Genomic DNA, 24,704 nt, shown 5'->3' with positions numbered 1-24,704 from the left:
TGATGAATGCGTAACATATTAATTGAACAAGAAATATTAACTATGTAGAAAAATGTAGGCCACAGAAAAAGGTTTGCATTAACCTATTTTACATAAATCAATACATAAATGATTTTAACCCAAACCCACACTTACTTTTCCAACTTTGGTTTCCATTGAGAGTGGCTGGTGTATATGTTGGCTTAGCAGAGATCTTACTCAAGCACAAAACAATAACAGATGAGGAAGAAATGTGTTAAGAGTTTGATTAACTGAGCTATGTTAAGGCTCTCGCAATAGTAATACTCCAGCCTTTATCTTATTCCTGGTTGGAGGAGTACTAATACTTCGTTATCTGATGTAGGATTAGCTGATACTTGATTTCTCTGACCATGAGATCCGGTGCCAGAAGTAAGAAGCAACGGGCATTAAGCGATTGTAGAGTCCTGCAAGCCCGAACTATGCACCGAGCGAAGAGAGTGTGCTTAAGGAGGATTACAGGATCATTTGATCCCGCATTGCCTGGTAGCTACCGGGAACTATTATTCTTAGCATGCCGCCATGGGGCTGGGTGCTTGTGCAGGGGAATAACTAAAAAAAAAAAAGCCGTTCTGGTATAGCTGCTAAGACACAGACACTCAGTGGCTAGTGTGAGATAGTCCATTTTTTGTGTCTTGGATCGGCCTGGAGTGGGGCATCGCTGAGCGAGACATGGCAGAAGGGGACTTAGCGCAGGAAGGTAAGCGGAAGTAGGTTTCTAGTGGAGCACCGCCAGAGCATATATGGTCTCGGACAGGCTAAAAGGGATGTTGTCATACTGATGAATATTCCCCGGATGTTGACCCGACCGGCCCACAAGAATTCCACATTTTACTCTTTGTATTAATGAGGCGATATGCCCCGAGGTGGCGGGGCAACCCAGTAGGTAACGGCCCGCCACTGAAGTTAAGTTGAGCGCAGCAAGGGTCCTTTAAAAAGGGGGGCGGGCTGTTACCTACAGGGTGGTCCGAGCCCCCGAGGGGCATATCGCCATTAGCGCCCATGTAGAAACCTACACAGGCACTAATGGTTTGTTTTATTTTGTAAAACGTATCTTTATCTCAGCGCCCAACACTGCGCAGTGCCTTCAGCCAGGAAGTCAGTTTTCAATGTTGATGATGTCATCAACATTGAAGAGGAGACTGCCTGGCTGAGAGTACTGTGCGGAGACAGGCGTCAAGATAAAGGTACTTTTTATTTTCATTTTACCAAACAACAACAAATAATTTGACCCGTGTAGGGTTTTAAACGGGTGCTAATGGGAAGGGGGAGCCAGGAAGGGAAGCGCCCAACACAAATGAAAGTGCTTGGAATGTGGGCGTTCCTTTGTGACTACAGCCCGTGCTCTCAGCATTTTCATTGGCTACATGCACCTCCCAGGGTGATAATAGTTATTATGTCTCTTTTCTACCAGCATCACTAGATACATACCAGCATAGCCACAAAGAAGCATAGCCATATACCAAGAGACACCCTCTACAGAGAAGTCAATGTGGGAAGTTTAGAAAAAAAAGCTTTACAATTCATCTGTATGTTGCTTCGCTGACACATGAGGTGCTACTAAACTAATTTAGCAACACCACAATGTATTCAAATCCACTCCTCTGTCACCATTGATGGTTACCCAAGAGAACAAAAAAGCAACAATCATCCTACTCACAAGATGCAATAATGGTAACAATTTACCATAAACCCACCACAGAATAAAGACTGTAGGAAGGAAAGAGCAAGTGGAAGCGAACAAGTGAGAGCGAGCATGAAACCGAACGGGTAAGAGTGAAGAAAAGCAGTGCAAGAAGTAAGTACGAGTGAGTGAAGGAAAGCGCGAGTAGAAAAACCAATGTGAAAAAGCATGAGCGAATAAAAGAAAATATTGAATGAGCAAATAAAAGTATAATGGAGCAAAAAAAGTTGAAAAAATAATGAAAGGGAAGTGAGAGTGCAAATTAGTGAAAAATTCAAGATCAAAAGAAAGAGTGAACGCACCAAAAAATGGAAAAGCAAAACATAGGGCATACAATAAAGATCAAAAGAAAAAGTAACAGAAAGAAAGTGAAAGAAAGGGTGAAAGAGCCAAACAGTGAAAGTATCAAAAAGAGAATGAAAAGAGTGATTAACGGCCAACAGCAACATGAAAGAAAGCAAACAGTGAAAGAGCAGAAGAAAACCACAACAACAAAAAAATGAGTGAATAAAGCTAACAAAACAGCGAGAGAACAAATGAAAGAGCAAAATATGTTGTCAAAGGGAGAGTGAAAGAGTGAAGGAGTAAAAAAATAAAGAGTTAAAGAAATCAGGTAAGAAAGAGAGAATATGAGCAAAAGAGTGTAGTCAAGAGCAAAAGAAATCAAGTGAACGGGCAAAAGAGGGTGAAAGTAAAAAAGGAACAAAAGGAGGAAAGAGAAAAGGAAAAAGAGAAAGGACTGCAAAAAACACTGCATGTCTGAGCATGTTTGAGGTCTACCAGGTAGATAGTAGACCAATTCAAATGTTTCCGAGAGGATGTTACTGGATGCAATGTTGACCTTGAGGCCATTCAATATATAATTCATACTGTAATGTATTTAGGGATAATGTAATCAGAACAAACTGACTTTGACAAAAATGTCCCACCTTTAGTGCTTTTGCAAGCATACTGGTGAACATGCACCTCTTTATTGTATATGTGTTGCTGTTCTCTAAGGTGGCACTGGTGATTACTTGGTTTGCAAAAAAAAAAAAATGATATATTGGAGTTTCCCTTTAAAAGAAATAGCATTGTGTTGCAGATTCATTTCAAGAATCGTATCTGGTGGCATACAAATGGGATCCAAGGACATCATGCCAAGGTAGTGTATTGCCAGCCGAGTCATACAAAGTAGAAAGGCTTGAGGTCGAGGTATGGTCTTCAGGTCTTTGTGTAACATTGAATTCTTCTGTCGTAATCTCTGTATGGTATTTTGATTACTAGAGAATCAGGACAATGTCGATGTTGCCATTGTGCTTCCAGGTGATCCGGGGTAGGAAGATCTTCATTTGTAGGCTGTGTGCATGGTCCAATCTAGGGTAATTTACCATTTGTCAGGTTTGGACACTTTTCTATTCGAATGAGGATTGTTTCTGGGCACCATGGTGCCTAGCCGAAAAAACTTGGAGAAACAACAAAAGTATTCGCGAAACAACGTATACATGTATTTCCACAAATTCATACTTTTAGAAACCTTTAATAAAGGATTTCCTTGCGGGACAAGGGAATTTATTAAGAATAAAATAAACTTCAATACAAATCTTAAAACAAAAAAATAAAACTTAGAATTACATTTCCAGTTGATCTCTAGGAAGTCAGTATGAAAATCCAAATTAGCCAAACACTGTCTCATCGTATTAAATTGTGCTGTAGGAGAGTGATGTAAAAAAGTCCCACAGCTACTGCCAGAAACAGCACCAAGAAAGGCATCAAGCAACTGCTGCAACAGCCCTGCCAAGAAAAAAAAAAGATGTCATAGGCATATGGTGGATGCAAATCAATAAACTAAATTGACAAGTTAAGTCAGAGAGTTGAGGAAAAAGATAGGTGGGTAACAGCATATTTCCACAAATAATGTGACTTGCGAATCAGTGTTTTTAATTGGTTGATTTACGTCGGGTAAATTGGTAAGTGGGACAGTTCATGAACTAATAATATACTTGAATATACTTCTTTCTTGTTTTTATGTCTAGAAATACAAACAATTAGAGCTGGGGGGTCCTCTTTTTTAGGGGGCTGTGTGGCTGAGGACCAAAAACAGATATATACAACAAAAATGCCACTGGACAGCTTCCCACCTACACACGCACTAGGTGTGTCTAGTTGCAAAAAGTGCTACCAATCATGTCGGTCGATGGATCAAGACAGAAACAATAGTGAGAAACATTTTTAATCAAGAAGTATAAAAACACTCGGAACAATTTCTGTATAAAAAAGACGAAAAAACATTTTGTTTACACAAGATATCACATAAAACAACATTTTGTGAAAATCACTGATTACGGTGAATCAAAACTACCACAATTCCCAAGTTCTAACAAATTTGTGAGGTTAATAAGGGTGTGTGGTGTCTGTCTGACAGAGCCAAGGACAAGTTATATGAATGAGAGACATCCGAAATGTCCACCACACACCCTTATTAACCTCACTTCTTCTGGAATGAGAGTTAGTGTTCAGCTCTTGGTGACGAAATGTATTCTCCAAAACGCGCAAAACATAAGTTCTAATAGTTCTCCTGGGTGGTTTCTTCATAAACAATAAGAAGAGACAAGACAGTCCCTCAAAGTGACTTATCCTATGCACACTACCAGGGGGATAACTCAGACTTCGTGTAGAGTGACAAGTGATGGGGGAATGTCTCCCTTCCCCTGACCTTTCTCAGGCTGCTCACGGTGCCAGAGGAAATGACTCCCTTCCATCTAGCTGTTCTCCATTTTCTTGTACATCATAGTAAGTTTATTCGGATGAAGAAAACATCCATCAAACAAAACATGACATAGCATAAAATCATAAACAAAATATACATAATAAATAAAACTCACACCAAAACATGTTCATAAGACTCAAAAAGCAGACTTAAAACTTAACGTTGTAAAACTTTAAAGTACAGCATCCTATCCCCATAAAAACCCTTTTCTTCTATACATAGCAGCCTTCAATTAGGACAAAAGGGCCCATGCCGTCAGTTCGGTTCCGGCTGACAAAAGGAACGCCAAAGCGGATCTATGCTGACGTATATATGTACTTTGTAAAATCTGTAATAATGTCCATTTCCTTATCTCACGATAGCCTGGGCAAAATAAAATAAAATGACTCAAATTCTCTTCGGGAGCCCCACACACAGGGCAACTAGGGTCATCTGGATAGCCAGGCAATTTCGCAGTATTTCCTCTCGGCACTAAGCTGTCAAATCTGGCAACTGTGCTGCTTTTTCCCAGCCCAGACAAGATACGGTTGTAAATTCAAAATCCTGCTTATGAGCTTGTGGTAGCTATCAGCATGGGTCACAGTGCAACCAGGGCGTGCTTAGCAACTGTTCCTTGGGTCACTACCTCCTTTAATGTTCTTCTGCCGGCAATAACACTGCCGCCGGAGGAAACTGAACAGGAACATCACAATGACCTAAAAGGTCCTTAGCCATGGAATTTTAGCCCACCTGTCTATGTTCAGCGGATTGCTTATAATAAAGTGGCATAAAGTTGCATTCTAATTTCCCCTGAGACTCAGCCATAGCTTACTCGCGGCAGCAACCCAATCAGCCTCCCAGAAAACCATCCCCACTTCCCTATACTGGGGCACATGATGAGGAAGCTGGGAGCCCCAAGAGATTTTTAAAGAACCGGTTCTCCTTGCTCTGTATGTCACCAGGCTTACAATAGCCCCACAATGCTCCTTATTGGTTAGCTGCCTTAATTTGCGAGTCATAAACCTTGAGAGCTGATTGCATGTGCTGTCCCTTACACTTTGCTAAAAAGCAATATAGGTCACCCAAATATTGGCTCATTTTCATGGACTGTTTTTTCACATGAGCACTGCCCAATAGGGTCTCGGAAAACCTTACCCACAAATAGTCATATTCAGCAACTCGTGCAATAACTTCCCCACAGCAAACTATGCGATGCATCTTGATGAGCTTCCTTCCCACTTTACAGCCCATCACTGCTGATTTAGCTGTATTAATTTTAAGACCTAGTGCTGTCATAAAAGAGGCATAGGCATCGATCAAAATCTGTAGAGCCCTGAGGGTTCTGGCCATAAGCACAGTGTCATTGGCATATGCAAATACCGGAAAAGGCCTGCCCCAGAGAGTCAAAAAGTCTGCACCAGTATTCAACAGGGCCTGCAATAAACCATTTATATACAATGTAAAGAGTATGGGGCGAGCAGACACCCCTGCCGGACCCCCAACCATATGTTGAAATACTCCGTGAACCTCCCTCCAGGTCGAAATTGATCATTGGCTCTATTGTTTGTATGTAGCTCCCGTAATGCCCGCAAGATAGCTTCAGGACAACCAAAGGACCACAGCCCAGCCCATAATTTTGACCGATCTACTTTGTCCAATGCTGTGCTTAAGTCCATGAAGGCGATATAGACCACCTTGCCCCTACAGAAAACATAATTGAACACCAGGAGATACAGATTCAATACCTGCTCCAATGTTCCCAAACCGGGGCGAAAACCAAACTGGTCAAGATTGGCCCCTCCATGAGCCTAATCTCTGCATTCCAGAAAGACCCGACCAAAAATTTGAAATTATGTATCCAATAAAGATATGGGGTGATATGATGCAAGCAAGGTTACATCTCCCTTTTTAAAAATAGGAAAGATAGTTGCTGACTTCCATGACGGTGGATAATGGCCTGAGCTCAAACGGGCATTAAAGGCCAGGGTCAACACTGGTGCCCATAAATCAATTTCTTCCATGAAGCGGTCAGTCGGAATAGCATCTGGACCCGAAACTCGGTTACGTGACTGAGTGTCATGAACTTCAGATCACGCCCCTTTTGGACCTCCTGGTCCTTGTCTCAACGGGGCTTACATTCCGTACTACTTCCAACATGGCCGTCCAGAGCTGAAGCCCTTGCTCGCTCCATGCGCTGAACGCGGCGTAATCTATTTATAGACCACGCCTTCTGTGGCTCTGCGCATCTCAATGCTATTGCAGAGTAGCCTCAGACGTGTGTTCGTAGCTCGCGGTATTGTTTCCTTTGTCCCAGTGCTATTACCCGCTCCTGACCCTTCCTGATTCCGAGCATTACTAGCTTTTCCAAGACTCCCGGATTCCTGGACTCTGCGTTCCCGGAACTGAACGCAACCTGGAACCCGAGGAGACTCGAGCAGCACTGTTCAAGACCAGGAGTGTTCGCAAGAAGACAGCGATCGAAGACACCGGCAAACGTCGGACCCAGGTGAGAAGGGGGAACTCCTTGACAGTTTGAGACGCCACCCGATCGAACCTAAAAACGAGATGGAAGCCGCTGTGCAGGACTTAATGCGACGCATGCAAGAATTATCAACCGAGGTCCAAAATCTTAAGGCGGAAAACGGCGCGCTCAAACAATTGGTCTTATCCCGGAAGTCTGCTACAAAGGAGAGTGCCCTGTATTGTTAACAAGTATGATGGTTCGGCAAAAACACTTAGCGGATTCCTGGATTCATGCCTGGTTCACTTTACCTTTAAGCCCTATTATTTCTCGACCCCTTGGGCTAAGGTGGGTTTCATCATATCCCACCTTTCCGTCAACGCCTTAACTTGGGCAACACCCCTTGTTAACTCCGGCGATGCCCTCCTAAATGACTATGATGGGTTCATACAGGCCCTTAAAGGCATGTTTGACCATCCAGAGCTGGTCTATACTGCCCAAGAACGCTTGCTGGACTTTGAACAGGGCTCCCAAAATATGCTCACTTATGTGACCAGATTTAAACAATTGGCTAAGGAAGCAGACTGGTCCTCTGAGGCTAGTTTTACCCTGTTCAGGAGAGGCCTGAACGATGAGATCAAGGATGAACTGGCCAGGGTGGCTCGACCAAATTAATTCCAAGCACTAATAGACCTGGCCTTGCAAATAGACTTTCGCATCCAGGCAAGGAAGGCTGAAAAGAAGAAATCCAAGGGAAACCCACCCAAGACGTCCTTTGACAGCAAAGCCAGAACGGACGCAAACCCAAGCCCAGCCCCTGAACCAGAACCCATGCAAATTGGAGCCTTTCGTGGACCCATATCACCTCAAGAAAGGTTGAGAAGGATTCATACGGGTTTGTGTATGTATTGTGCTTCAGACAAACATTTGGTCAGTGAATGTCCTCTGGCACCTCCTCAGCGTTCGGGAAACGCCAGCTCCCGATCCTAAATGGAGCAGAGATTCGGGAGAGAGATGTTTGCTCCACATCAATTCCATCCTTGAACTCTCCTGGACAAAACAGATTGGGCGTTCTCCAGGCATTTCTTTCACTTCGAAGAGTAAGATCTGCCCCATTCTGGCCTTGGTTGACTGTGGAGCTATGGGAATCTTCATAGATCAGGAATGGGTTGTCAGTCATCAAATCCCATATGAGGCACGAAGCACCATGCAGCCTGTGGAAGCCATCGATGGAAGACCCCTCAGTTCAGGGCCCATAAGCCTACAGACCAAGGAAATTCAGCTCTCAATAAACCACCATTAAGAGCTAATCAGATTCGATATCATTAAGTCCGCCCACTACCCCATGGTATTGGATATGCCCTGTTTACAAAAACACAATTGGTATATAAACTGGGCAGCAGGATCACTATTCCTAGGCTCAGAGTTTCGTATGTCTCATTGTCTATCCCTGGAACTTCCTTTAACACCTCCTGTGGAACCACCTAAAGAGCAAGAAACTCCACTCATGGTTTCCAATATAATACAGGTTCCGGAGGCCTACCAAGGATTCGCTGATGTCTTTTCCACTGCCATAGTCCAGGCTTTACTTCCACACAGACCCGAAGACTGCGCAATTGAAACGGAAACGTCGGCAGTGATCTCTTTCGCTAGGATGTTTATCCTTTCCGAACCTGAGAAAAAGGCCCTCAAAGAATATCTGGATAAAAACCTTGAAAACGGTACCATAAGACCTTTAAAGTCACCAGCAGGCGAATCATTGTTCTTTGTTCCTAAGAAAGACACCCAGGAACTTAGACCTTGCCTCGATTATCGTGGCCTAAATCAATGCACTCTTAAGGACCGATACCCACTACCCTTGATATCGGATAGCCTCGAAGCATTGAGAGGTGCAGTAATATTCACCAAATTGAATCTCAGGGGTGCCTACCATTTGATCCGTATCCGGGAAGGAGACGAGTGGAAGACCGCCTTTAGAACACCCTTTGGCCACTACGAGTAGCTGGTCATGCCCTTTGGACTAGCCAATGCCCCAGCAGTATTCCAACGTTTTATGGATAGGATGTTCTCTGACATGTTGTTTCTCTTCGTCATTGTCTATCTGGACGACATATTGATTTTTTCCAAGGACCCTATGAAGCATGAAGGACATGTTAAGGGAGTTCTACAAAGACTCCGGGAACATCACCTCTTAGCCGAGCCTGAAAAATGTTTGTTTCACGTTACCTCTGTGCACTATCTGGGATTTATCCTTAGTCCAGAGGGGATTGGCATGGACCCTTCAAAAGTAAAGGCCATTCTCGCATGGCCTACTCCCACATCCGTGAAACAAATCCAATCCTTCCTAGGACTAGCCATTTTCTATCGAAAGTTCATAGCCACCTTTTCCGAGATTGTACAACCTATAGTGGCTCTACTAAAGAAGGATACCCCATTTGTCTGGTCAACATTACAAGAAACTGCATTCCAGCGCTTGAAGACCGAGTTTACACAAGCTCCCATTTTGGCTCAACCCAATACAAGTCGACCCTTTTTAGTGGAAACGGATGCCTCTAACTACGCTATAGGAGCAGTGTTGAAGCAGAAAATGGAGGACGACTTGGAACACCCCATTGCTTATCTTTCGAGAACCTTAACTCCGAGTGAAACACACTACTCCGTCCTGGAAAAGGAACTGTTAGCCATTCGCCAAGCCTTCACTGAATGGCGACACCTACTTCTAGGATTCAGACATCCTGTCCAAGTCCGTACTGATCATCGAAACCTTCAGATTCTGCAGCCACTGGAGTGCAGGAACAGTCGTCAGGCACGTTGGGCCTACTTTTTTGCCCAGTATCAGTTCCACATTACTCATGTCCCTGGATCACAGAACCTGATCGCTGACGCCTTGTCTCGCCGTCCTGACTACGTGACCACTGAAGATAAGGCATTTCCTAAAATGTTTTCTCCCACGATCTTTGTTGCCCAAGCAGTTGATCTCCTGGAAGAAATCCGATCGCAAACCCAATCCTCGGAAATATGGAAGGACATTTCAAGAAGAAACCACTGGAAATTAATAGCCAAGGAAGGCTACTTATTCAAGGACAATGCACTACTCATTCCTACACGGAAGTTACAGCAGAAAATAATAAACCTTTGTCATGATACACTCCATTCCGGGCACCGAGGTATCACCAACACCCTCCGTCTTATACAGAGACAGTTCTGGTGGCCTAAAATGAAGTTTGACGTACAGCAATACATCAAGGCTTGTATGACCTGTGCCCAAAATAAACATGATAACAAAAGACCGGCGGGTCTTCTTCTGCAGCCCACTCTACCCTCTAAACCATGGGAAATCATCGCTACAGACTTCATAGTGGAGTTACCACCTTCCCGAGGATATACTACCATCATGGTCACCATAGATTTGTTTACCCATATGGCCCATTTTACGCCACTGATGAAACTACTCTCCTCTTCAGAGCTAGCTGGAATATTTCTGGAACACATATTCCGACTACATGGGCTTCCTTCCAAGATCATATCTGACTGGGGTCCCCAATACATTTCACAATTCTGGAAACACCTCTGTCGAGTTCTAGGAATCCAACGTGCCCTCTCTTCAGGATATCACCCCCAAACCAACGGAGCCACAGAACATGCAAACCAGACCCTGGAACAATATCTCTGATGTTTTGCCACTAAGGTCCTGGATGACTGGTCTCTCCTGATACCCGTTGCGGAATTTGCTTACAACAACTCTGAACACTCAGCGCTACAGACCAGCCCCTTTTATTGTAGTCAGGGGTTCCATCCATCGGTTTTACCCACGATTCTTCCTTACCCTACACCAGTACCTACTTTTGACTCCTGGATCGAAACTCTTATCAACATTCACCGGGAGGCTAAAGAACACTTGGAGAAAGCCAGATTACAGACCAAGAGGTATGTAGATTCCAAGAGAAGACCAGGTCCTTCCTATACGGTCGGTGACCGAGTGTGGTTGTCATCGAAACTACTTCCCCGACACTTGTGACCAAACAAGCTGGCTCCCCGCTACTATGGTCCACTTCCCATCAAGGAGATTATCAATCCTGTCTCGTATCGAATCAAGCTACCTGACTCCTGGAAAAGAATTCATCCAGTTTTTCACACATCCCTATTGAAGCCCTACATCCAATCCTCTCGAAAATCCAGCAGACCTCCTCCTCTACTGGTTGACAACCAACTGGAATATGAGGTGTCCCGGATTTGTGACTCCAGGTATAAGTAGGGCCATCTTCAATACCTAGTGGAGTGGAAAGGATATCCTCCTAGCGAAAGGACCTGGGAACCTGTCTCAAATATCAAGGCTCCTCGGTTGCTCAGAAGATTTCACCTAATACACCCGGGCAAACCTGGAGGAAAAGGCCTTCGGAGAAGGCATGCTGTCATGAACTTCAGATCACGCCCCTTTTGGACCTCCTGGTCCTTGTCTCAACGGGGCTTACATTCCATACTACTTCCAACATGGCCGTCCAGAGCTGAAGCCCTTGCTCGCTCCATGCGCTGAACACGGCGTGATCTATTTATAGACCACGCCTTCCGCGGCTGCGTGCATCTCAATGCTGTTGCAGAGTAGCCTCAGACGTGTGTTCGTAGCTCGCGGTATTGTTTCCTTTGTCCCAGTGCTATTACCCGCTCCTGACCCTTCCCCCTTCCTGATTCCGAGCATTACTAGCTTTTCCAAGACTCCCGGATTCCTGGACTCCGCGTTCCCGGAACTGAACACAACCTGGAATCAGACGAGACTCGAGCAGCACTGTTCAAGACCAGGAGTGTTCGCAAGAACACAGTGATCGAAGACACCGTCAAACGTCAGACCCAGGTGAGAAGGGTGGAACTCCTTGACACGGAGCCCCAATTGCTTTCGCAACTTTTCACAGAAACATTTTGCATTACCCCCCTGGATTCCCTCTCCTTTCGGGCTAAACTAGCCCCAAAGAGATTCCCAAAATGGGATACCCAATCGGCCGCCCCCACATGGGTGCCCTTCCGACCCTGCATATCATTAATGGCAGGACCTCTCTTAACAAATTCCCAGAAGGCTTTAGCATCATTGCTAAATTTTCCCATGCCCGGGCTTCCATTGCCCTTTTCCTTCGCTAAATCGCCCTGTGATATTCACTGTGCGCTCGAACGATGTTAGATCTGTCCGACAATGGACATTTTAGGGCATTTAGAAGTGCTAACTTTGCCCTCATATAGCTGTTTCTGCAGATCGTATAGCACATGCCAGGAGCTTCTTGCCTTGCTGAGTGGTCCGTCCTCTCTGGACCAGCTCCGGACCTTCTTGCTCCCACATCCGCGTCTCGGCCTGTCACCTTCTTCCTGCATAGACTGTGCTGGCTCTCCCGGTTCCTCCAGGGAGGTCTTGTCTCCATGTTTAGGCCATCTTCTCTTTTTATGTTCCAGTTACACACACACATTGTCCGTGTCCTGTTCTTGGTGGTACCGCAGTGTTCTTCATTACTGTGCGCCTCTTCTTCGTCTCAGTATTGATGTTATTCCTCATGACTGGGTTAGTTGGATTCTTCTTCATCCCAGTCTTTCTGCATGACTCACAGAGGTAGCCACCACTCTTCCCTGTCTCAGTAAGTATTAAGGGGGTTGGATAGTCTACTTTACATAAGCATACATGCCAACCCTCCCGATTTAGGCCGGAGACTCCTGATTTTCTAGTGTAAAATACTGCTATTTTTCACATTCTCCCGCCTAAAGTAATTATTTCCCCAATGCATTTCTATGGCGAAATTGTTGTCTCCCGATTTTGCTGTAGAAATCTCCCTCTCAGCCGCTTTGGAATATTGGCATGTATGCATAAGTACATGGAAGAATGTGGAACTATGTTACCCTGTATTGGGTAGGATGATGAGGAAGTGTGGCATATTCTGGATATACTGTATACTGTGTTCTTCCTAGATAGTTGTCCCTTGTCCCACAGGGGGGATCCCTCCCCATGAGATCAACCCGCTGAGTACCACCCCCAGGGGAACTATCTGGGTAGCGGCCTCACCTCCCTGGCTTCATGGGAAGAGGCTCCCTCTCGGGAAGCAGGGACAATATCCTAGGATTCCTCACATACCCTTCTCCTTCGGAGGGTGGTTTTATTCCCTGCGTACAGAAAAGTGTTGAGCTTTCTCTTATTCTTCTTCCTTTTAAGGAGATATCTCTTTGGGTCCTCTCCCCAATTTGCTATTACCTCACTGAACTTGGTATAGAGGATACTTGCATAGGATGGTTCAGCTCTTGCTTCCTTAACTCGCCCATCCTGGCTGGGTTCTTTTAACGATGGTATGGTTAGAAAATCAATATTACTCGAAGGGCAGTGTATTGCAAGATGCCCCGACTCTCCACAAGAGAAACCTATCTTGTCACAGGCAGGAGATGGGGATCTAGAGCATGGTATATCTCCATCTTCACCTCCTACTACCCGAACGTTGGTATCTTGTTCAATATCCCTGGGTCTTGTGAGTGTCTCTGACTCCTGTGATTTACGAGGGGGTTCTATTAGGACAGGTGGATTGGGTAGATTACCTGTTTCAAGATGAAAAATAACCTCCATCTTTCCTTCAGATGTCATGGGATTATTGTCCCGGGACGGAGATAGAATGAATGTGTTCTCGGAAGTCTCAGTCCTAGTATGGTATTTATTAAGCGCAACGTTTGACGGAAGGCATCTTGGCGCTCATTGCAGGGCAGAGAAAGAAAATGATCTAGAAGAGAAATGTTTTTGGCACTCTGCAAAATGCCAGGTGAACAGACGTCACCCTGAGGTAGAGTGGAAGGGAGTTCCAAACAAACCGCTGCTGCAACTATAAAAGTGCAGCTGCCAATGCGACGGTACCTGGCAGACGGGACCGTCAGTAAACAAGCATTAGCTGACCACATGGCTCGACTCGGGTTATGTAGATGAAATTTGGCCACAAGGTATTCTGCACCCTAGCAATGAAAAGCCTGATGAACCAGACAGAGTGCCTTTTAAATTAATGATTTCACTGGCAGCCAATGAAGTTTACGAAGAACAGAGAGATGTGACAGCAGCAAGGGTTAGAGGTCGCCAGTCGGGCTGCACAGTTTTGACGAACTTGCAGACAATGGAGAACAGAAGCGGGCTGACCTAAGTAGAGAGAGTTACAGTAGTCCAGCGAGGACGTGGCGAGAGCATAGATCACAGAGATGCTGAGGGATATATGGAAAAACTTATGGAAGGAGCTTACGCTGAAAGTGGCCCCGCTGGCAGACTGTACTCACCTGTGGCTCCATGGACAAGGACAAAGTGAGTTTTACCCCAAGTTCTTAACCCTGAAAACTGGCAGGGGAAAAGAGCCCAAAGAGGTCGGCCAAAAATCAGTCGTCCAACGAGTTGAAGCCCAGGGAGGGCCCACCATCAACACATCGGTCTTGCCACCGTTCAACTTGAGCCAGTTGTTATGCATCCATTCCCCCACAGCCTCCAAACAGGCACGGAATCTGGCCACTGACTCTGGAGAAGAAAGGTCCAAGCATACCAAAATGTGCATGTCATCAGCATATGAATAGCAAAGGAAGCTGTGGGAGAATATCAGTTTGGTCAGAGGTTGAACGTAGGTGTGAAATATGACCGGGGAGATGGAAGACCCCTGAGGGACACCACATGTGAGACTCATAGCCATAGAAAAGAAAGGGGGGAGAGAATTTAGCGACTGTTAGAGAAAAAAGAGGAGAACCAGGCCAGGATGGTACCCGAGAGGCAGGCTCTGGCCAGGTGGCCCTAGCAGGACTCCATGTTCAATGGTGTCAAAGGCAGCAGAAAGGTCCTGCAAAATCAGAGCACTGACGTCGTCTCCGACATGGGTCTGCACCAGGTCGTCCATGACCGAGACCAAAACACTCGGTCCCTCGCCTTGGATGAAACCACACTGAGAAGAGTGGAAAAAAAAAAGATTCCTCAAGAGTAGTGAGTACGGGACAGACCAAAGATTCAAGTTTGAAGCGGAATAACAGTGGCCAGTTTAAGAGAGGAAGGAATCACTGCAGTAGAAACAGAGGTGTTAGCCGCTTTCGTCAATAAGAGGATCAAGTGAGGAAGAATATCCTTAAACGGGTCGAGAGGGATGGTATCAAGAGAAGATGGCGTGTTTAGTAACTGCTGCTGCAAACCTGCGATGCAGAAAAAGTGGGGAACACAGACCAAGCGGCGATGGAAGGAGATTCAGTTAACACAGTACTAGCTTTATGGGCCAGAGGGTTAGCAGCAGTGTTAGACCGAATGGTGCTGATTTTGTCTATAAAAAATAAGGACAAAGAGCCACAGAAAGCCTGAGAGGACGGGACTGGGGCCGGTGGCGTGGTGGAAAGATGACAAACCACTTTAAACAGTTCTTTGGAATGATTAGCAGAGATTTCAAAGAAAGGAGCAAAATAGACTTGTTTAGAATCAATGATGGAGAGGTGGTACTGAGAGGTGGCATGGGACAGTGCAGGCTTGTCCCTGGGAGCATAGGAACGCTGCCACTTTCACTCCATCTGTCTGTGTTGCAGACGTAAGATGCGCAGCTCAGCTGTGAACCACGGTTTGGAAGGGCGGGTGGAGAGCCTGTTTTTTTAAGGGGGTGCTAAACTGTCTGTGACTGTTCCCCTCTGCTGCTGTTCTCACCAGAAGAATGGCCTGGGAGGTTAACAGATGAAGGTGACCCTCATTCTAAGGTTTAGATGGCTGTGGGGCTCGTGAATTTTCTGCGGTTCCTGATCTGGCCATCTTAACGCAATGAAGTCGGGTTGGCTGGTCTGTTTTATATTTTTATTATTATAGTATTTATTGAGCGTGGACCTACCTTCGAAAAGCAATGGAGCGCTGTACAGAGGTGTACAACATTGCAGATGCATAACGGAGCACTTTTCAGTGGTAACAACAGAACAGATATACAGCAGGGGGTAGGATACAGAGGGGGGCAGAGGAGGGGTACAACAGTACCGGATGGCAGGGAGCAGAGTGGCTGGCGGCATCTAACAGGTCAGCTGGCGCAAGGGCTGATGTGATGGCCTAGGTGTTGAGGAGGAAAGACTCCTTGAAGAGGTGCGTCTTGAGTTCTTTTCTGAATTGGAGGAGTGTGGGGGAAAGTCTGATGCCGTTGGGGAGTAGGTTCCATAGTCTTGGGGTCTAGGCAGAGAAGTCTTCTTTTCTGGCATATTTCAAGCCTGCATGTGTCCTGGCTTCTGGTGGTGCGCTGTCCACAGAGATGCAGATTTTCTCTGCGAGGTAACTGGGAGACTTGAGGGCGACTGCCTTATAGATGATGTAGCAAGACTTGAAGGTGATTCCTGTGTGCAGTGGGAGCCAGTAATGGTTGATGAGGGCTGGGGTGATGTGGTCGTATCTGCGTAGACCCTTTATGAGGTCTTTGTTTTTAGAGTGGATGACATACTAGTGGAGAGGCGGACACTGGTCAACTTTTCCCTGGCGTAGTAACCGTGGGGCTAGAGATCACATTACCCAGCTTACTACTTGTAAGGGTTCCCCAGTTTTTGTCAACCGAACCAGATCCCTCCCCTGACACCATATGTAAGGGTGCAGAAGGAAGAGACTGACACAGTGTCTAGTGCCCGCTCCCTCACCTCCGTCATACTGGAAGAATAGTAAGAAGATTCTGTGTATGACACCAAGTATTATCCCAACACCGTATCGAAGATATGAGAGACATTATGCAGGGACAGTTTCCCAGTATCGCACCAATTTTACTGGTGGGATACCGGCAAACTTGTCATGAGGGCCATATTGTCCATATTAACTAGACTGTAATTGTTTACTTCCGCAGAGCAGCCTTCATTTCTCCACGCCTCTTCTTTGTCTCTGTATTGATATTAATCCACTCGGCTGGGTTAAGGGCGTGTGGTGTTGGCGGCCCGCTGGGGGATTTCTGCCTCTTGTCCCTGGAGGGACACCGTCGCTTTGGCCAACCCCCTCCTCTACATACTCTGGTGCTGCGTGCCCGAACAGGTGAAGCCCGCGGGTCAAGGGCACGGGGTGTTGGCGGCCCACTGGGGGTGTTTGCGGCTCCGCGCGGTGGAGCGTCGTCCCCCCTGTCTTCTGTCTGCTCACCCTGCTTGCATTGGAAACTGAAAACAAGGACCGGAACCGAGACACTGCTGGGGACGCTGGGAACATGCCTGTCTGCAAATGCCCCGCTGGGAACATGCCTGTCTGCCAATGCGCCTCTCTCTCTCTCTCTCTCTCTCTCTCTCTCTCTCTCTCTCTCTATCTCTATCTCTATCTCTATCTCTATCTCTATCTCTATCTCTATCTCTATCTCTATCTCTCTCTCTCTCTCTCTCTCTCTCTCTCTCTCTTTCTCTCTCTCTCTCCTGTTGGAATTCCACTTATTTCCATCCTTGATTTTTATTGTTTGGTCTTTCTTACAAATTTAATTTTGATTTTATTACCAGAGGACATGTTTAATTTTAATGGAGGTTTGCTCATTTGTCATTCATCTACCTGTATATGTACCAATAATAGTTTTTTTTACACAGGGTTCATGCAGATGCCTTCCTCTTGTGAACGCAGTAATACTTGTTAAAGCCTGTTGCTAAGAGCCATATGGTTAGGTGTGCGATAAAGCTAAAATGATGGGCTCTCCTACCTTTGATTTTCTTCCCTGAAATGTTTTGATTTGGTTTCGACATTCACGAAGCTTCGTCAGACATGAGAGGTATTCGTCGTTCACTCCGTCCAGCTCCGTTTGAAGTTCAACACACTAAAATCCAATGTCAAACGGGTAGAGTTGTATCAGTACAGAAAATGAGTAAACAACATATACATTTAACACATAGTTTGAGGGGATTGAAATCCAATTGGAGACCCCTAATTCCCCTTGAAAATAACATGCACAACATATATATAACTTTTTAGGTTTTTTGAAAATTTGAAATTACTGAAATCATTTTTTATTAATTAGTACCCGGCGAGGGACTATGAAATTTTAACATGCAATCTCACTGCCCTTTCGCTGTGGCGTTACCCGACTGGGAATTCCTCTCCCCATTACATTCCTTCCTGTCCTCGACAGGGGGTGTGGCAGCCACTCAGCCAATGAGTAGCTCGGAACAGGGTAATTCCCGCTCCGAGCCACGACACGCCTGGAGGCTGCCATCTTCCCCTGCTGGGGATTGAGTTAAGTGGTTTCCCTTCCCCCGCCCCCTGAATCCAAACAATTCCCTCCCCGCTCCCCCCCAACACCACTTACCTTCTTTTTGGTCCATTTCGGGAACGGACGTGCTGGGAACACTTCCGGCCCAAGCGTGTCTGCTCCCGATCCCCGACAGGCCATCATGAAAGGAAGAAGGGACTAGACATAGTCCCTTCTCCCTGTCCATGGTGGCCATTTTGTTTGTTTATAAATGGAGATGAGGCGTGCACTCTGGTTCCCAGGCAGATTTACCTGATAAAGCAACAGTTAGTCTTCTCCAAACGTTTTCTTGACTCTATCAATCATCAGGTAGGCTGTTTTCCTTTTCCTTTTCAGGTGTGTCTGGTTAATTCTCATTAAAATCTCTAAAGATTCAGGTACATGTAGTCGCACACATTTTTCAATGCAGGTGACTAGAAACCAACTCTCCTCCAAAGCACAAATCATACTCTTAATAGGGGGCGGGGGAAAACCATGTTTATTGCTCTCCATAGTAAGCCATGATGACCCTGGTGCTGCTGCCTCTTGAGCCCGGGACTCTTGAAACACTGTTGAAAATGGAGATGAGGCGCGCACTCTGGTTCCCGGTCAGATTTACCTGTTTGTTTACCTTTTTCCATTCATTTTGAATGGCCGCCGTGGAAAGGGAAAACAGACCACGTTTTCCCTTCCCAGGTGGCCATTTATTTGACAGAGTGTTTCGGGACAGAAAAAAACTTCACTTAGTACCCCGTTCTTATGGGCCGGGTTACTAATAGCAATAGGCCCTTGCAGAGGGGACATTACTACTTCAAGTAATGCCCCGGGGCATTCGTTAAGGGCCGAGCAAAGTCCCGGGGCATTAGCTGAAGTGGTAATGCCCCCCCGCTCAGGGCCTAGTGCTTAAATAAAGTTATTTTCTAAAACAAAACCTTCTGTGATCTTTTAAAGTTGGTTTTAAAGTTGGTTAATATTTAGTTGCCCTTGTGTACGACTCCGTCAGTTGCTGTTTTAAAAGGTATTTATCCTGAATATCCCTGCATCGGAGTCCGCTTTTTTGGCATAGCCAACTGTCACTTGGGCTATTTTGCTTGATGCATAGTAGTAAATTGGTGTGAAAAGGGTATGCGTACACACTGCAATTCTGAAAGATTTGTGAGGTGGAGCGGGAATGGGTCTTAATATCCAATCCAGCCCCCTCCCCCAATCTGCTCTGCTTCGCAAATACGAGATCATGTCAGCCTGCATGTTATTAAGGTACGTGCACAGATAATGTGGATTTCTATGGAATCTTCCTGCTTTTCACACCTGCCGCATTAGGGAGATTGTGCAGCGATCCATGTAAATGCCCCCTCCATGTTCGTACATGGCCGGAGGCATTTAGACTTCTTTGTGATAATGGTGTAAATCTAACCTGGAAGTTGTACCTGTCAGAGTTTCCAATGTTAGCTTTACAACAGTTGCAACAATGTATCAAAATAGCAGAGAGTGCACAGGGTTGCACTGCATGCAGTCCACCCTTTGGTTTATATGGGGCCAAGCAAAATGAGCCCTCGAAGGCAGACCTACTTTCTTTGTACCGTTACCGTTGAAGCATATGCAAAACTCTGAGTTTGGTAAAACAAGTATTTGTCCTTTGTGCCCCCAAACTCTAACTAACCAGCCCAGCTTCCTGGTTGCCTCTGGGGACATTAGACTAACATGGTTACTTTAGCTGGTAGGGTCCCGCTTCAGACAGCAGATGAACCCAAAAGACTCCATTACGAGTTTGGTAGTGTTTCCAGATAAATTATCGGCAAACTAATTTACTGTACCGGCCACTCAGTCCTGCATATTTACTGCTGGATTTCAAACGGTGGAAGAGTGGTGTTAGCCCCCATTTCTGGGGTCCATAGCATTTTGCAGGATTTATCATGAGAGGTAATTTCAACATGGTAAACCCTCATTTATTTTGAGGTTAAGTGGAGGAGTAACTTCCATAATTATTAAGGAGATAAATCCTGCCCTTCACCTGGAAAGTCAGAATTCAGCTGTGCAATAAAAGTGGCAGAGTTTTATTATTTGTGAAAAGATGTGTAGGTAGAAACATTACCGCCATAAATGTACCATTCGAGTAGGACTTTCCCGCACCTGAACCTCGACGGCATGTGACCTATTACGCGATAAAAAAGACCAACTGTGTCTACAGGGCTTTCTATAAAGGCATTTATAATGACTGAGAAGGGAAATCTTCGGAAAATGAAGAGTGCCTCACCTCTTTCTCTTTTGCTGCCAGTCGGGCGTCCAGCTTTTGTAACTCTGCTCTGTGGTGCTTCTCTTTCCTGTCATTGTTGTGTGTGTTGACTGGCATCTGAGGTGCGACCTGAGGCTGGCTTCTCACTTGTAAAAGCTCGTCTGAAGAAAAAAAAAACACAAGCATGTTATTATGTTATTGGTGCAACATTATGGGCCAAGGTGCCATGGGGCATTGTTGCTACATCAGTGTGTTGGCTTATGCTGCTCCCCCTTTTCCAAACACTTTTGGCAGTTCCAGCCATGCAAGGCTACTGATGGTGTGCTTGTAAAATCATGACAGCCGTCCCTCTAAATATTCTGTAGGGGAGAGTTAGGACACAAGTCCTCAGCGATGCACACCTGGTCCCTCTTCTATCACGGACCTTGCCAAGAAGTGCAACTTTCTGCTCCACCTCCTCAGGGGCATTCTCCCTTCCCTCACCTTTCTCCTGAATCTCAATGTCTCCAGAGCTATGGTCCTCACTAGGCTGGACTGCAACAGCCTCCTCCTCAATCTCTCCCTTTCCTCCCTACGCCCCCAACAGCTAATACAGAATAGAGCTGCAAGACTTATCCTTGTTTCAAGCACAAGGGCCGTATCTCTCCAGCCCTAAGATCTCTCCACTGGCTCCCGGTGGCTGCGAGGGTCAAATTCAAGACCCTCTGCACCATCCACAAGACTTTCTGGGGCCCGCAACATCCAACTGTCTCTCCCTAAATATCTCCCTGCTAGAGTCCTTAGGTCCTCTAGCTCCAACTCTCTGCAGATCAGACGTTTCTCCAAGCAGATAGTGGGAGGTACATCTTTCTCTTCGGCAGGCGCCCCCCTCTGGAACAGCCTTCCTGCCCTCTCAGACCTGAGCAGGATTTCCTTAAGTTCCAGAAACTTCTCATGACTTTCCTTTTCACCTCCTGCTTCCGTCTACCCCAGCCCTTGCTAAACTATTCCCCCTGCCACTGTGACTGGTGCTTGGACCCTTATGTGCCTTACTGGGGCCAGGCCCTCCTCATCCAGTCTACCCCAGTTCCCTTTATCAGCACTTGCCCACTGGCACCCTTCCCTGACCCGCCTGAATCATGTACAACCCTTCCCCACACTACCTTATCCTGACCCCTAGCTCCCCCTGGCGTTTGCCCTCCTGGGCCCCTCAAGCACTTGCCCAGGCCTGGGTCCCCTGCATTCCTGCACTTCTCCCACCCCCATCCCTCACCCCAGGCCTTCTGCCCTGACCTGCCCCCTCCAAACTGCACTTATGGCCACTGCACTTGCATGATCCAAATGTCACAAGGCCTAGTGTGACCGTTCCTTACTGTTATTTTTTCTCCTCTGCCCCACCCTCCCCCATCCATTGTCTTGGGGTGCCTGGTAACATTCGTGTATAGGCACCATACACATGTCCAATAAATAAATAAATAAATAAGACGCTTTGCGCCAGGGCATGTATGCACTTCATTAGCACTAGGTGAAAACTGGCCTAGTGCAAATATGTGTTTTGTCAAGGCTTTTTTTGCACAAGGCCAATGCTTGCGCTAGTGCTAATGTGGTGCTCTATTAGAACTGGGGTGAACCGTGCCCTGTGTGAAAATGAATTGAATGAATTCAGTTGTGGCATTAGAGTGATTTTGACCCCAGTGTTAATAACGTACAAAATTGCAATTGGTCCGGTGTAAGCTTGCTGTAATGCGGTCCCTGCTTTATTCCTGGTCAGGTATTATTTATATTGCATAATTGCAGTATTTTCCCAAACCTGTATTTTTTGTTAATCGACACATATGCACTGCCACTCCCTGTGCAGGTATGTATTGGTTTTGTTTGGGCACAGTACTTTTTTGCCGCATACAAACTAACCAATGAAAATAAAGTATTGTTTAACATATTATTGTTATCATTACATCAAAATATAGCGCATTAAAAATTATGCGCTTTCATATGTTTACTCGGATGTCATACAAACGTATCTTGTTGGCAAATTCGATGGTTCTTTTTGTCAGCGGCCAAGCCATAGTAACACGTCTTTCTACGTGACCTTCTGTCAGCTGAAAGCTTTATTGCCGTCTCTCGCTATATGTAAAGTGTCAAGAAGGTATGAGTGTGGCGATGTGCATTTAGAAAAGTAGCGCACACATGCATAGCGGGGCTAACCCCTACTCTTGGGCCCTTACATCATATCAGTCACATGTCTAACATTTCACCCTGCTTGCCCTAATGATAGAGTCAGAGACTTTCTGAAAGTGGGAAACATATATAACATTTTATTGGAAAACATATGGTCGCATAATTTGGAGTCATCTTATGAGGGCAGCCCCCCAGTCCCTGCTCAGGTCTTATGACAGCCTGGCACCAACCATGGTCCTTAGCCAGGTGGCCCTGCCAATTCCGCCTTACAAAGTCCCATGTCCAAAAGCCTGTGAGCCATCTCACACCATTCCGTTCTTGCAAGAACGGCCCGCCCTGGATTCCACTGCCAGTTCAGTCATTCCTCCAGAGAGTATGGAGCGAATAAGGCCACTGCATTGGTTGTTGAGGAGTCCCAACATTCCTACAGAGCCACCAACACTCTCTACAAACAATTTTGTCCAAAAGACATCTCCCTCCTTGAGCAACTCCCATCTACAAGTCCCCTTCGCCCTTTCCTTGACCCTACCCATGCTCCCTTGTTTGCTGTCGCAGTCCTCTTTAACGTTTGGGTGGGAGCGTTTTCTTGTCGCTGCTGCCAGGGCTGGATGAGAGGACTTGCTCTCTCCGCCCTGGCTATTTATGCCCCCCGAGGTGCCGGCAGTTTCCGGCCAGACCCCCGAGAGCACCCTGACTGCATCCTCCCTAGAGGAGGCGAGTCCACGCAGGGGGCGGCCAGAGGGGCGGCCCGATATGTGTGCTGTGCCTCTAGTGCCCCCTGCATGGGCTGGCGCACCTGCTTATCCATTGGGGCGGGTGTGAAGGGGGTGTCCGCTGTCTGTGTGTGAAGGGCGGGAGAGGGGTGATTGAAAACCCCTGCCCACTTTTAGATATCCACAGCCCCCAGAGCCAAGCCACGAAGGGGGCAGTGCTTAGGTGTGGTGGGAACGGGTGGCATGGTGTCTCGGTCCCGCGCTGTCTCTAGCCCTGAGGTTTTCACTCCAAATTAAAAATAAAATATCTATTGTAATGATGTTACACACTCGCCTTTAATTAGCTGCACAAAGTGACGCCTTCAGTCTCGGCAGACCTGGGTGTCGCTTGGTGCGTCCTGATTGAGCAAGAACATGCCTGTTAGAGCATGTGTGCATGCCTGCGCGACTCTAATGGTGGCTGCTTTTGTGTGCAAGAACCTCCTTGTTAGGGCTTGTGTGCATGTTATGTGCATGCATGCGCGCCTTTAATGGTGTCTGCTTCTGAGTGCGAGTCCATCCCTGTTAGTGCATGTTATGTGCATGTGCGCTGCCAATGGTAGCTGCTTCTAAGGCCTGTGTGCAGCCTCCAGTCACAGGTTCCAAGGCCAGCAGCAATGAATCGGCCCTTCATGCTTGAAACTGTGCATCCATACATTGGGTAATTTAAGCCCCTTTCATAATAGTTTGCTTAAGGGAGAAACCATATGCAAAGCACTTTGAAGGAAAGGGTTATTATTAAGTTTTTGTGATAGTATACATGGCTATCCCATGACTATGAAATGTCAGTGTGTAGGTCTATATGATCATATGCTTATAAACCCACAAAGGTACATGGGCCTGCATGTATTTATTTATCAATAATTGGGGTTAGAGAATTATTTGCATGAAGTACAGCAAACAGCAACATCCAACAACTGATAAGGAACTGTTGATGGTAGTGTTTATTTTACACAACTGGGGTTAAATGCTTGAGAGCAATAATATGTAATATTTGAAAGCACAAACAATGAAAATGGATTTAGATTCATTTTTATTAAACTCATTATAATTTATTCCACCTCCTGCAGTCCCTGGAACTGACCATAACTATTTATAAGCATGTCCTGCACTGAACTCCTGTTAAAACGAGCATTGGCAAAGCCAACAGTTTTAGCTTGCTATGCATATCTTTCTTGACACATTTCCAGTAGTAATCTACTATTCAGTAACTATTCGGTCTGACCGAATACTTAGGTCAACTATTCAGTATTTGGCCGAATAGTAAATGTACTATTCGGTACACCCCCTAGCTGAGACTATTTAACAGTGAACCTGACAATGCTTCAATGCCGTATCTCATGTAAGAGGGTTTCAGATGTAAAAGCATGGAATGATCAAATAGGCGTTTTTCTCTTGAAGGGGCTACGGTTCACCTTACTAGAAGACCAGCCTAAGCTGTATGTTGTTAGATCTCTCAAAGTGTATGAGGAAGTACCGGTGCAGCTCACACCAGACAGAGAAACG

General features: G+C 46.0%; 1 protein-coding gene across 5 annotated transcripts in view; it reads right to left on the bottom strand.

Moving 5' to 3' along the window:
- Positions 1–3,205: 3,205 nt before the first annotated feature.
- The window catches only part of TRAF3IP3 (TRAF3 interacting protein 3), a 248,052-nt gene continuing 226,553 nt past the window's right edge, over positions 3,206–24,704 (bottom strand). For all 5 annotated transcript variants that reach the window (XM_069633284.1, XM_069633286.1, XM_069633282.1 and 2 more), the window contains 3 exons: positions 20,311–20,450; positions 17,532–17,645; positions 3,206–3,475 (listed from right to left, as the gene is read on the bottom strand). In XM_069633284.1, the coding sequence (XP_069489385.1) occupies positions 3,374–3,475; positions 17,532–17,645; positions 20,311–20,450 (356 nt within the window). In that variant the 3' untranslated portion in view covers positions 3,206–3,373. The remainder of the gene's footprint in view (positions 3,476–17,531; positions 17,646–20,310; positions 20,451–24,704) is intronic.

Source organism: Ambystoma mexicanum, chromosome 13, assembly GCF_040938575.1.
Source record: "Ambystoma mexicanum isolate Mex_15411 chromosome 13, UKY_AmexF1_1, whole genome shotgun sequence".
NCBI classification, from domain to species: Eukaryota; Metazoa; Chordata; class Amphibia; order Caudata; family Ambystomatidae; genus Ambystoma; species Ambystoma mexicanum.
This window is presented reverse-complemented; position numbering and strand designations above follow the sequence as displayed.